This window comes from Electrona antarctica (genome assembly GCF_951216825.1).
Source record: "Electrona antarctica genome assembly, chromosome: 1".
In the NCBI taxonomy this organism is placed as follows: Eukaryota; Metazoa; Chordata; class Actinopteri; order Myctophiformes; family Myctophidae; genus Electrona; species Electrona antarctica.
The window spans coordinates 25,425,261-25,440,260 of record NC_136806.1 but is presented as its reverse complement, the minus strand read 5'-3'; the positions used below and the strand labels follow the sequence as shown (position 1 = coordinate 25,440,260).

Sequence of the window (15,000 nt, the reverse complement as noted above, 5' to 3'; positions counted from 1 at the left end):
CACACTGTACTAACCTGCACTTCAAAATCATCATTATTGAGGAACTTGCGGTTCATAGTCTCAGCATAGGTGTTGATGGCTCTCAGGAACACTCTATAGAACAAATGTGAACACACACACACACACACACACACACACACACACACACACACACACACACACACACACACACACACACACACACACACACACACACACACACACACACACACACACACACACACGCAAACAAAGTAGCACTGAATTAAATGATATGGAACATAATGATTGGGATAGTTCATGTGGCAATTCCACAGTCAGCAGTTTGTTTTCCAGTTCAGTTTAAAAACTAGATAAGATTGAAAACATGGCAGGCAAAACAGCTGCAGATAATCACATTAATAATGGGTGTGTTAGATTTAGGTGTTCCTAGGGCCGTGGGTGTGTCGATGTGGAATAGTCTGCATAGACAGCAGTCAACAGCAGAGTGATGTAGAGAGAGAGTGCTGACAATGGAAGTCCAAAATTCTAATCGCCAACTTCATGTTTCAGTGCCGTCAAAACCCCACAAAGGGATGCTCCACCCGAGGCACCACCGATCTGACCGATATGTCTACTGTACCTGTGTTCCTGTAAACACCTGTTTTGCCCATATATGGAGATCTCTGTATCTATCTTGTTTTTTCTTAAATCAATGCTATTGAACAGCCTTTACATCTTTTGGTTAAAAAATCACACCTGCGTGTGAAGTGAGGGGCGCTCTTATCATCGTACATCATCATACATCATCTCATTCCGGCCAATCAGAATTTGCGTCCTCACCTTCATCTTCAATGTTTGTGTTTACGCATACACCAAAAGCTGGACATAGGAGGGGCTATCGCTCCCCAAAAATATTGAACCAAAGTATAAAAAAGTGCTTCATAAAAACCCTCAAACTGTCTGCCGAAGCAGCCAACTCCACCACCTCTCTCCCTCTCATGCAATTACTAAACATTGACAATTAATAAAGTCACAATACCAACTTTGATGAGGCAGTATTGCATTGTTTTAAAAATAAAAAAAGTTTTTCTTCATTTCCTGGAAATTGAACATTTTGGAGTTAGGTGTTTTCTGTACGACATGTGCACAACATTATGCAGATATTGTCTGAGTCATAGTGAACTCTATGGTTATATCTGAATCATAGTCTGCTTGCCGGCCCGCCCACCATTAGCTAATTTTAACATTGGATATATAGGCTGCTGCCACGTCTGACATATCTGAATCACATGTGTGACTGTAGACTAATGATATGGTCACACATCTACGTCACCCACGTCATACTCGTAGTCAGAAGCATCCATTTCCTGTATTATCTTGCGGGGGTGTAGACAGCGCCGCTGGCAGGAGCGCTGGTTTTCCGGTATGTAGTTTGTTTGACTTGCATTGGAGTGTTGTCTCATAGAAAGAAAACTACAAGCTAAATGGCTGGCAAGTAGGGTCAACGCACAGTGCTTCTGTCCTATTGGTCACAGCTCGGTCAAGGTCCATCCATGTTTAACCCAAATGTATTGAGTATATACTGGCTTTAGACAAACATACAGGCAGGCAAACACATCATAATTGCAACTACAAAAACCTACACACACACGCAAGCACAAACGCATGCATGCATGCATGCACGCACGTACAACATCTAATTGTTCAGTCCCAGACTTGGTCTCAGCTCCATTATCTCTCTGACGTATTTGTCTGCCCATAGTTATCATGTTTGCTCACACAAGTCACTGGCAATTACCGGTGGTCCTATTGAGGGGACACAACCGGCGTCTTATACAGTTGTATCTCTCTGGGCCAGGCAGGAATTTCATTTTCAATGGCAAACAAAGTTAATAAGACTTCACACGCATTGTGAATGAAATGTCAATGAATGTGAATGAATATAGCCAGATGGCCTGGTGGAAGGTAACTACGTACATTTAGTGATGTACTTAAGTTACAGTTGGCCTACTTTTACTTTACTTGAGTATTTCAACTTTAGTTACTAAGTTAGTAGTTACTTTGCAGGTTTAGAATCAATTATGACCTATTTTATATACTTTGGCTATTCAAAAATAGCAGATCTACAATTCACACGCATTGCGATGCGTTGTGAGCTTGTAGAACATTTTTAAAAAATGTACAGATTTTGAAATATGTGTGAGCTCCATTCACGATGGGTACTTTGGTACTGTAAGTATATTGTGTACTTTATTATGTACATTTACTGAAGTTAAATGTTGTATACACATACTTCTACTGAATATGGCCAATGTGGATTTCCTGTCAGGGTTCATCTTATACAAGCAGCAAGACGAAAGATAAAGTGCTCTGAATTTATCTCATGTCAGGGGGCATAGCACTTCCACTTCAATCTGGCTTGAAAGTGATGAGAGTTGTTATGCAATGTTTTTGAAATATTCCTGACAAACACTGAGTTCAAGGACGGATTGTCTAGGAATTATCTTCTGGCCTGGACCATTATCTGCGGCTGGCAGACTCAGACAGAAATAATATTGTCTGTCAGTGGATTGGCTCATTCAGCAGTAAAGAGCAAAGACATCCCTGTCAAATATATCTGCGTGTTTATGTTGCCAGTGTCAATAATTGGTCCGCGGGGAACGGCTATTTTCGTGGGAAACCGTCGGGCCTGCACGGCTGTGGCTGTTGATAGGGTGCATTTGTGATGCAACGCACTCATACAGTGTGAATATAATATGCACTATTCCATGGCTGACAGGCAGGGAGGGAGAGGGAATAGTAGGGAGACACACACTACACACTGTGTGCGTGCGTGCGTGCGTGCGTGTGTGCGTGCGTGCGTGCGTGCGTGCGTGCGTGCGTGCGTGCGTGCGTGCGTGCGTGCGTGTCAGGGAGAGAGAGAGAGATATTTCCAATTTCCTGTACTTCCACTACATCTCAGAGACAAAAGTTATACTTCTAATCCACTACAAGTATTTGTAGATAGATGATCTACTCTGCATAATTCTGCATTCTGCATAATGAGTACTTTACTTTAAGTACATTTTTATTATACCAATACTTTTACAGACTTTTATTTCAACATTGCAGTATTGATACTTTTACTTAAGTAAAACATTTGAGTACATTTTCACCACAGGTGTGTGTGTGTGTGTGTGTGTGTGTGTGTGTGTGTGTGTGTGTGTGTGTGTGTGTGTGTGTATATTCCTGCACTATACCTGCATCCAGTGACCTTGGTACAATATAGAAATTGACCTATTGAAGATTCTGACGTTCAATCAAAATTTTTGTTTTGATTGTATTGCTGTATTGTTGTATTGTGCTTTCTGCTTTGGCAATGTAAACGTATGTTTTCTCATGCCAATAAAGCCCTTTGAATTGAATTGAATTGTGTGTGTGTGTGTGTGTGTGTGTGTGTGTGTGTGTGTGTGTGTGTGTGTGTGTGTGTGTGTGTGTGTGTGTGTGTGTGCACGCGCACGCGCACGCGCGCTTGCGTGCACGTGCGTGCATGCGCGTGCGTGTATGTGTGTGTTTGCGGATCCAGTACAGTACCTATTCTGCACCATGATCATAGCCATCCAGTCAGATGGATAGACATGTTTCCCTATCAGGTCTTTGAACAGCAGGAAGGTTTCCATCAGGAAGTCCTGCAATATTAAAAAAACAGAAAAGCTTGTGTTACAATGTTTGATGTGTTTGAGAATTAAGAAAAGCCATTAAGTCACCTGAGGCCGATTCTACAAATGTCTTCTAAATCCTGAAGTTTTTCTGAAAAAACTCATGTTTCTATGTCAGTGGTCCTTAACTTTTTTATGTAAATGACCCCCACAATTATATCTATTTGGCCTCCGACCCCATCTCAAAATGTTTTGTTCCAGGGACCCCAGGTGGAAAGAGTTGAGTTAAAAAAGATTTTCACAAATTTTCCTGAGTTTCAAAAATAGCAGATGGGTTAAGGTAGTCAAATGTGAAGAAAAGGAAAAGTGATTTATACATATCAGGCCAATGTGGAAGTCTAGCCTGTCCCACGCCTATTTTCCTATAATCGCATATCCCGACCATGTTGAGGGTTCGACAAGCAGTCTATTTTAAGGTACAGTAGACAGGATTCAGCAGTTATAACACCTCTGTTGCATATGGTGTTATTTCCATATACTGTAAGGCAGCAATAATGCAGTTTTCAATATTGTAATGCAATGGCTGCCTCCAAGAATGTATTTAGTGGGAAAAATGTACCGTAACTAAGGAAAACACATGAATAATAAAAATATTATTTCACTATTTATTTTGTATGTGTGGGGGGTGTGTGCGGGGTGTGTACTTGTGCGTTCTTACCACCAGGTCGGCGCTGCTGTTGAAGGTCTCTATGTATAATGAATAGTGGCGGTCATCCATCTGACTGAGGATTGCTGTCATACAGGCCACAACTCTGGACTGGAATAACACAGACAGACACAGAGAGAAAGACAGTTAGATACACATGGAGGGACAGATGGAGACAGGAAGGGACAGACAGATAGAAGGGGGTGCTCACGCTTATCCGACACACCAAAGGTCCGAAATCACCCGTCGCTCCCGACATGCGTTGGTCTGACATGCGTTGCTCCGTGCTTGCGGTGAGGGTTAGGTTAGGGTTTGGGGTAGGTTGTCGCTTGTCGGTCTAATGACAGTCAGACTATTAGTATGTCGGAACTAAAGCCTGTACCCGATAGCGAGAGATAGGTAGACAGATGGAGCGAGATAGACACAGTTAGGGTGAGGAACTGTAAAGACTGCAGAAAAAGACACAAACAATGTGAGAGAGAGAGACAGAGAGAGACAGGCACACACAGAGGGAGAGAGAGACACATGCTGCCTTATGCCACCATGTACTGTACCACTCTGCTTTTGAACTTTCATTTGGCTGTGGCTGAGCGGTACATACAATTATAATAGCAAAAGAAAAGAAAAGAAAAGAAAAGAAAAGAAAAGAAAAGAAAAGAAAAGAAAAGAAAAGAAGACACAACACAACACAACACAACACAACACAACACAACACAACAAAAGGGACAGAGGATATATGCAGGACAGGTTATGATTTGTAAGCATGACACATCAAGTCAGTGCCGGGGGAGTGCTTTGCTGAGGTGACTGGAGCTGATAGACGGTCGATATTTCACACATCATACAGCAAGGACACTCTTCAAACTGGCACAGTCCCCATTCATCAGATCACAATTATGGCTCTTCTCCACTCTCCTTTCCTATTTGCTAGTTCTTCTCTGGTATCCATTATTTCTCACCCGGTCATGTCTGCCTAAACTTGCTCTCTCAGAAGTACCTCTTCTCTAAGAAGACTCTTGTCATTTATTGTGCGAATGTCAAGTTATTCTTTCTCTCTTTCCATTTATCTCTCTTTTTTGTTGTCTCTCGCCCCTTCCCCTCGGGGTGTAAAGGAAGGACAGATGACAGAGAAGGAGCGAGGAAGAGATAGAGCCGTGATGAATGGCTAATTGAAGATGAAGGATGACTGACATCACAGTTTTTGACTGACCCTGATGGGGATGTGTGTGTGTGCATACATCAGATAGAGAGTTGGTCACTGCACCCCGCCATACTCCCATTTTCTCCTCTAAACCCCCCTCTGTGTCCTTTACCACCACTGACACAGCCTATAAACCTCTTCTATCCACCAGGGTCTGCAATGAATTGGCCTCCACCTTTACAGAACTCTGAATATAGACACGCAGGTCAGTGCTTCCATATCGGGTAGACTTCATTTCATTCAAATTTCATGATATAATGTCATCCGATCAATCATCAATCATAAAAACTCAAACGACATTACACAAAATCTGAAATCTTCTCCTGTTGCCTTGATTTACAATTATTGTCAACACGTCTCATCTCTCAGTTTTCTTCCCACAGACCCTGAAAACGTAACGTCTCGTCTCACAGGTTGCCACATAGTTTTATTAAACACATTTCTTTCATGTAGACCATATTTTGTAGGTTGCATCATCATGCTATTAGTATGTCCATTTTCCATTTGATAGTAATATAGAAGTGTCCTTTGTAGAAATGTATTTCTTTACATATATCCTATATAGACATAAATTAACATCAAACAATTCTTGAATCCGTATAGGCACTTGGAGAACAGTGGATATACAGAGTGAACTCAACAATAATAAATTAATACCATCATACATTTTTATAATCACACTGTACCAAAAATAACTTCTGGTTCCTTGAGACTGCACCAAAATAATAATGCTGGACCCAGTTAAACCCAACATATAACTTTTGTTATATATATTTAACATTAACTTGACCTGTTCATTTTTACACTCAAATAAATGGTTACATTCCTACAGTAGATCTGTTGTTGTTGTTGTTTCTACAGTTCATGATTCATGCAACGACTCCCTAGGGCCCCCTCCACTCTCACTCTAGCTATGTCCAATGACTCAGGAAAAGGCAAAATACTCAAACAAAATGGGGCTAACAACCCCCCTTGGGTCCCCTCCACTCTAGCTAGACACTCTAGCTCCCCCTCTCTCTCTAGCACTAAGACTTGTTTACATAAGGGGGACTTTAAAACCATTTTTAGAATGGTACAGTTCAAAAGTACAGGTAAAAATCTCTCTCTCTCTCCCTCTCCCCCCCCCCCCCCCCCCCCTCTCTGTTAACTCGAAAATACAACGGTTTTACTGGTAGACTTGTCCATATACCTTTTGGGCGACTTCGCCGGAGGTTTTAAGGCGACTTCGCCAGGCTTTTGGGGCGACTTCGCCGGGCTTTTGGGGTGACTTCACTTGGAAAAGGGCGAGATGGAAAAGGGCACTATACATCTACCCCCTCTGTTTTTGGGAGCGCATGCTCGCGCTTCACACTACACGCTACGCCGCTCAGGATATGCACAGCAACGCACATCTTTCTTGTCTCTCACGCGAGCACCTCTTCCATGTCCTGTCGACTATGCCAGATGTAGTATTTTAGACCCGAGCTGGGATCAAACCCCAGTCTCCCACTGGGCAAACCCATGCACAGAGTTGGGATCAAACCCCAGTCTCCCACTGGGCAAACCCATGCACAGAGCTGGGATCAAACCCCAGTCTCCCACTGGGCAAACCCATGCACAGAGCTGGGATCAAACCCCAGTCTCCCACTGGGCAAACCCATGCACAGAGCTGGGATCAAACCCCAGTCTCCAACTGGGCAAACCCATGCACAGAGCTGGGATCAAACCCCAGTCTCCCACTGGGCAAACCCATGCACAGAGCTGGGATCAAACCCCAGTCTCCCACTGGGCAAACCCATGCACAGAGTTGGGATCAAACCCCAGTCTCCCACTGGGCAAACCCATGCACAGAGTTGGGATCAAACCCCAGTCTCCCACTGGGCAAACCCATGCACAGAGTTGGGATCAAACCCCAGTCTCCCACTGGGCAAACCCATGCACAGAGTTGGGATCAAACCCCAGTCTCCCACTGGGCAAACCCATGCACAGAGTTGGGATCAAACCCCAGTCTCCCACTGGGCAAACCCATGCACAGAGTTGGGATCAAACCCCAGTCTCCCACTGGGCAAACCCATGCACAGAGTTGTTGTGGCCGGGTCTTGTCTGGGGCACTACACATGCATTTGTCTTCAGTAGACTTGATTACTTGATACAGAACACTGCTGATCAAATCCTTACTAATACAAAGAAAGTCAAAGTATACTACTCCAGTTCTCAGAAGTACGTACACTGGTTTCCTCTGTCAAAGAAATTGATTTAAAGCACTGAATGGTTTAAGGCCAAAATACATTTCCGATTTGAGTGATACATCATGAACCTACCAGACCACATAGGCCACCGTTATGTCCTTACAACCTAAACTCAGCATTTTGTTTTTATGCACCTTATATTTGGAACACGTCAGAAAGCTGCAGGTCTCAAGGGTGACCCGAATCCCGATAGCCAAATGGTTAGGACGCATGCCACATGGGTTCTAATGCCTAGCAGTCATTCCTGGTTTGATTCAGGGCTGGTCGAACTATTTGCTGCTTGTCTCTCCCCTACTCTCTGTGTGTTTCCTGTCTCTCTACTGTAGCACTGTACACAGTATCAAATAAAGGCTCAGAAGATTCCCCCAAAATAAGAAATATTTGCCTGAACATTCTTTTTTATATAGAGTGACATAATTTATTCACTAATATAGTTTAGAAAGTCTCTAACACACATAATATTGGAATTCTGTGGCTGTGAGCAGGTCTCCTGTGATTTCAGTGAGCCTGGAGTCGCCTGAAGGGCGAGGCTTTAACGATCTACACTGGTTTTATCTGTGAGAAGAGAACACACACACGCGCGCACGCACGCACGCACGCACGCACGCACGCACGCACGCACGCACACATGAATACTGCTGGTTTCTGTGCTGAGGACAGCTGACAAACGGAGAGAGAGAAAGAAAGAGAGCCAGAGAGCGTATGGGTATTACAAAAAGACATGACATTTTTACTTCATTGTCTCTCTCTCCCTCTACACTTCTGTTCCGGTTTCTTTTCCTGTGGTGCTGGTTCATCAGTAATAGGATTAAAAACACACACAAAATCACACGCACGCACAGAATCACACGCACGCACGCACAAAATCACACGCACGCACAAAATCACACGCACGCACGCAGTCAATCGCAGCGCAACGCGTTGTGAGCTTGTACAGTAGATCTTCTATGTTCAGCATGCAACCAAGTGCAAAATAACTTATACTGGATCTCTTGTCCACTAGTCCCTTCCTAACATTTTAGTCTAGTTTGTATTTGTTGACGAAATTGTCAATATATTTTGTCTCAGTTTTAGTCATCACATCTTAGTTTTCATTTAGTTTCCATTTAGTTTTCGTCAGTGAAAAATGTACCGGTAGTCAGTTTTCGAACAGTTTGGTATTAGTCATGGTATTAGTCGACGAAATCAACACTGCACTACACACACGTTTTCAAACACATACAGTATATGTCTGCCGGGCAGCCCCGCCTCCTCCCACACAGTGTTCCACTCTCCTGTCATCTCCTTCACTTCAATAGAAAATAGTTTGCGGGTCTTGTCACGCGGTGTTGAGCTTATAAATATGGCAAGAGCCTCCGAGACCAGTTTTGATTGAAAAAGAAAACAGCAGAAACACTGTTTGGAAATGTTTAGCATTTGAGGCAAATTAACAAGGAATATGTTACCAGCAAGCCTTTATACTGTAGAATAAATACTACATTGCAGTTCCAACTGAGGATGTTAGCATGAAGAATTGTGCAAAGCACCTAAAATTAAAGTTCTCACGCACTGAACCCTAATATACTGTATAAAGTAGGGGTGGGCAACAAAAAAACAACTCAAATATCCCAATTTCTAATGCCATGATCTTTAAAAATCATAAGGGGATAAAATATAACATTCAAACACTTTTGATTTTTTTTTCCAAAAATGACATTCATTCATTTATTTGTGGTTAAGTGATGCAGGGTTTATGTACAGTATGTGTGCCGTACTGTACATACATGAGTACACTGACAAAGAAATGGGCAGCATAAGAGAGAGAGGTAGAGATAGATAGAGAGCCAGAGAGAGCCAGATAGAGAGAGAGAGAGAGAGAGAGAGAGAGAGAGAGAGAGAGAGAGGTAGAGATAGATAGAGAGCCAGAGAGAGCCAGAGAGAGAGAGAGAGAGAGGTAGAGATAGATAGAGAGCCAGAGAGAGCCAGATAGAGAGAGAGAGAGAGAGAGAGAGAGAGAGAGGTAGAGATAGATAGAGAGCCAGAGAGAGCCAGATAGAGAGAGAGAGAGGTAGAGATAGATAGAGAGCCAGAGAGAGCCAGATAGAGAGAGAGAGCTTAGGTCTTATGCAATGGTAAAGAGATTATGGGGAAAAAAAGCAGGGCACAGATGTGAGCCAGGCCCATTCTTCCCCCATCTCATTCCATTCAGCTGCAGTCATATGGCCACTTCCATGTCCTCCCATCACCCGGCCTTTTGGGACCATTCAGACACATGACCGCACAGATAACTAGAAGGACATACAGACCCACTGAGGGTTGCTAACAGTCCCTTGAAATACAGAATGGTCCCTAATTTGCTAACGAAAAGACTATTGAACTGATATGGGAAACACTTTGTTCCTTTTTGTGGGGGGAATCAATCATTGGCACATATCTTACAGGTTGTTAAATATATATATAAATATACAAAAACTGTACTTACAGTATATACTGGGGGATCTAATATTTTTCTGTGCATCCCTTATTTTTCATGGAAATAAAGGACGCCTGGCCGGGCGTCCGTTATTTGAATTGCAAGTAATTGCTAATCCCTGACCGATGAGACTGATGAATGAACAGAAAGACTCGTACCAGGATGAGCGCTCCCACTTGGTTTTATATGTTCTGTCATCATAGATACACACATACACTAACACTAACCTCGCATTGTCACAAATTGTCCAGTACTGGACAACTAGGGGTCACTTCCGGCTCAGCTTATTTGCACACATACATTCACAAACTGTTGTTCCATATTCGCTATAGAACTACTGGATCAGCAACCTGCAAAGTGACTTGATCAAAGTCGAATACACACGTAGAGACAAAAATGGCCGCTGCTGTTTCATTGGAGTTATCCTTCACTCATACGCAGTTACCAGCCATATTGGTGAATGCACGCTGCACCACCACCTATTGCATGTACTGTATGTCTATTGATTGAAGCAGAAACTCTCTCCACAATTTAAAACTCTCAGAATTGGCAACCGATTTAACAGAAATGTTTATGAAACAGAAAAAGGTTTTAGCCTCCAGGTACTGACTGTACCTGGAACATATTTCTTGCCCTGGCGTTACGGCAAGTGATCCAGTGGCGTATATTATGCCGTCTATTGTATACAGTATACTCCTATACTGTCTATACAGTCTACTGTATGTGTTCTGTTCTTTTTCTGTTCCTGTAAAGAAGGCGGTCAGCTTGCCGGAGCTGTGTCCGGGGAATGCATGAGGCACACCTGCTGCCAATGATCCCTGGTGCCTATAGTAATGTAAGCAGGCTGGCCATTCTGGGAATTCTTTCTGTCTCTCTCTCCTCCCAGGCAGCAAGCATCTTTTGTGTTTGGTTCTGTTTTTTTATGTGTTTTTCTTTTTTTCCTTTATTTTACACCTGTCCATTACACTTTCACACATCAATGCATATACTGACTAATTAAGCGCGTGTCACCAGACCTTCGTTCCAAACTGGCCCGTGTGATCGGGTCTAGGCCACGGCTACTGAAAAAAACCCCACTGTGGTTCCGGTTGTGGGTCACGTTGTTTCGGTGCCGTTTTGTTTTGGTTCCCCCAATTGAATGCTAGTATAACTACTATAGTTTAGTCTCACCAGTCACTACGAGTTGGAATAGAAGATGGATATACCAAACAAACTATTCCTATAAGCTAAACTACGCCACATCAAGGGTTTTATTGGGTAGGTCCTAAAATGATGATGCCCTTGATCGTGGGGAATTATTTGAGGTCCGGCTGTTGGTTTCTGAACATGTTTCTTTCAACTGAGAAACATCTCAAAAATCTAATGTTTATTAACACCACAGGATCTCGAAAAACCTATCCATGCTTTTATTTCGTCCCGTTTGGATTATTGTAATTCATTGTTCACCACCCTGAGTCGCGCCTCAATACACCGTCTTCAGCTTGTACAGAATGCCGCTGCTAGACTACTAACGAATACACACAGAAGGTCACATATTACACCTGTGCTCGCTGCCTTACACTGGCTGCAAATAGACTCCAGAATTGTTTTTAAAATTGTATTAATTACTTTTAAATCCCTCTATGGGCTGGGTCCATTATATTTAATGGAGTTACTCCACCCTAAGGTATATACAAGACAACTTAGGCCTTCTTGTTATCCCTGCTACCAAGTTGAGAACAAAAGGTGATCGAGCCTTCGCATCTATAGCACCTATAGACGAGATTACCTCTTAACTTAAAAAATGCAGAGTCAGTCGATACTTTTAAAAAGCTGCTAAAATGCATTTGTATCGTAAATATTTTGGTTTGCTATAGTGATTAGCTCTATTTTCTGTTGAGTCTTGTTCTGCTTGTAAATATTTTCATGTATTGAATGTATTGTTATTGCTGTTTTGCTGATGACTGTGTTCTTATTTTATTTTATTATTTTACTTTGTACAGCGCCTTGTAACGATTGTTTTGAAAGGCGCTTTATAAATAAAATCACCTTACCTTACCTGACCTTACCTTACCGTCCGGCCGCCCGATGACGCGCCTGCTGAAGTTATTTCCGCTCCCGACTGGATCAGAAACCCGAAAATGGTATTGATCCCAGGCTACTGACTAATATAGTCCACAATACATTTATGTATGTTTAAATATATGTTTATTTGACATGTGTGGTCTCCCATTTGTGACTCCTATCCGGGTTCATGACAATACGCAGACAGATAGACAGAGGGACGGAGAGACAGGTACAGTATAGACACACACGGGCACAAACAATTCAACATCAATCATTCAGCTATACTTTAAGACTACTGTCACACAGAACTCCAAATAGCCTTCGACATGCCTGGAAAATACTGACAAAACAGTCTTCCATATTAAACTCTCTCTCTCCCCCCCTCACCTCCCCCTCTCTCCCTCCATCCTTCCCAGAGGAAAAGCTATTATGCCATGCTGATCTGCTATTTTTTGTCTTTAGAAGTTTTTCAAACACACACACACACACGCACACACACACACACACACACACACACACACACACACACACACACACACACACACACACACACACACACACACACACACACACACACACACACACACACACACACACACACACACACACACCGAGTGAGAGCTTTGCTGCCCCCCTCCTGTGTCTCAGATGACACACAAATGAATATAAATGGGAATGTGTATTGCAGTCACATGTTTATATACAGTACACACACACACACACACACACGCACACACACACACACACACACACACACACACACACACACACACACACACACACACACACACACACACACACACACACACACACACACACACACACACACACACACAGTATGCCTGCAGTATATATACCTCCCTATAAGTATATATCTGCAACATTGGGGTCAATGTCATAAAAAAGAGGTTGAAAGGAGACCATGGAGCCATGGAGATACAGAAAGAGATAAGTGGAGATGGAAGGAGGGGGGGGGGGGGGGGGTGATAGGAGGGAGGGGGGTGATAAGAGATCAGATACAGTAGACCAGGGGTGGGCAACTTTGAAGATGCAGAGGGCCACTATAAGTTCCACACCCACATTGCATTATACTGCATGTTGTATGAAAAATAGCAGATCTACAAGCTCAAAATGCGTCACACTGCAATGGGTATTGAGCTTGTAGATCTGCTATTTTTGAATTGGAATCCTGAAAAGTAAACATGTTTTATTTCATTTCAAATTACTTAAATGCAATTGGATATAACCCTCCGGATATACAAGCAGAGACAAACCTCCTCATCAACTGTGGAATCCCAACCAAGCTGGACATAAAGAAGGCCATCACTCAACTGAAGAACGGGAAGGCGACAGGACCAGACAACATCCCCTCAGAGGCACTGAGGGCGGACACAGATGCTTCTGTAGAGATGTTACACCCACTGTTCAAGGAGATCTGGGAGGAAGGGGAAATTCCAACAGACTGGAAGGAAGGATACCTGGTCAAGCTCCCCAAGAAAGGAGACCTTAGTCAGTGCCATAACTACAGAGGAATCATGCTGCTGTCAGTGCCAGGAAAGATCTTTAACAGGATTCTCCTGGACCGAATAAAGAAAGCGGCGGACCCGCTACTAAGAGACCATCAAGCAGGCTTCCGGCAGAATAGATCCTGTGTTGACCAAATTACAACTCTCCGTATCATAGTTGAGCAAGCAGTGGAATGGAACTCTCCACTCTACATAAACTTTATAGATTATGAGAAGGCGTTTGATAGTGTTGACAGAGACACCCTCTGGAAACTGCTCAGACACTATGGCATCCCAGAAAAACTGGTCAACCTGATAAGGAACTCCTACGAAGGGACGACATGCAGAGTCATCCATGGAGGTCAGCTCACTCGAAGCTTCCACGTGAAGACTGGAGTCAGACAGGGCTGTCTACTGTCCCCTTTCCTCTTCCTCCTATCCATCGATTGGATAATGAAGGTCACAACAACACACAGGAGAAACGGGATCCAGTGGACCATGACATCACAGCTCGATGACCTAGACTTTGCAGACGACATCGCTCTGCTCTCACATACTCAAAAGCAGATGCAAGAGAAGACAAGAGTGCTGGCAGACACCTCATCACAAATTGGCCTCACCATCCCTAAAGGAAAGACAAAAGTCCTCAAGGTCAACACAACACACAGAGATCCAGTGACACTAGAGGGAACAGCACTTGAGGAAGTAAAAGCCATCACATACTTAGGCAGTGTCATAGACAGTCAGGGCGGCACGGATGCAGACGTCAGAGCCAGAATCGGCAAGGCAAGAGCCGCATTCATCCAACTCAAGACCATTTGGAGCTCGAAACAAATCAGCCAGCGGACAAAGCGCAGACTCTTCAGCTCAAATGTCAAGCCAGTACTATTGTACGGATCAGAGATGTGGAGGACAACAAAGGCAACAACAATGAAGGTGCAAACTTTCATCAACAGCTGCCTGAGAAGAATTCTGAGCATCCGCTGGCCAGACACCATCAGCAATAATGACCTCTGGCAGAGAGCGAGTCTACCACCAGTGGAAGAGGAGATTAAGAGAAGAAAGTGGGGATGGATCGGCCACACACTTCGGAAGCCCAATAACAGCATCACAAGACAATCCCTTAGATGGAACCCGCAAGGCACAAAAAAGAGAGGGAGGCCGAAGAACACCTGGCGCAGCGACCTTGAGACTGACATCAAGCAGTGTGGACTGACATGGAAACAGCTGGAAAAGAAGGCCCAGGATAGAGGACTCAACGTA

At 43.5% G+C, this 15,000-nt stretch overlaps 1 protein-coding gene across 2 annotated transcripts in view; it reads right to left on the bottom strand.

The window, feature by feature from the left end:
• dock2 (dedicator of cytokinesis 2) overlaps positions 1 to 15,000 on the bottom strand; it is a 178,585-nt gene that overhangs the window by 26,446 nt on the left and 137,139 nt on the right. For both annotated transcript variants that reach the window (XM_079502580.1, XM_079502579.1), the window contains 3 exons: positions 4,318 to 4,416; positions 3,535 to 3,629; positions 15 to 93 (listed from right to left, as the gene is read on the bottom strand). In XM_079502580.1, coding sequence (XP_079358706.1) covers positions 15 to 93; positions 3,535 to 3,629; positions 4,318 to 4,416 — 273 coding nt within the window. The remainder of the gene's footprint in view (positions 1 to 14; positions 94 to 3,534; positions 3,630 to 4,317; positions 4,417 to 15,000) is intronic.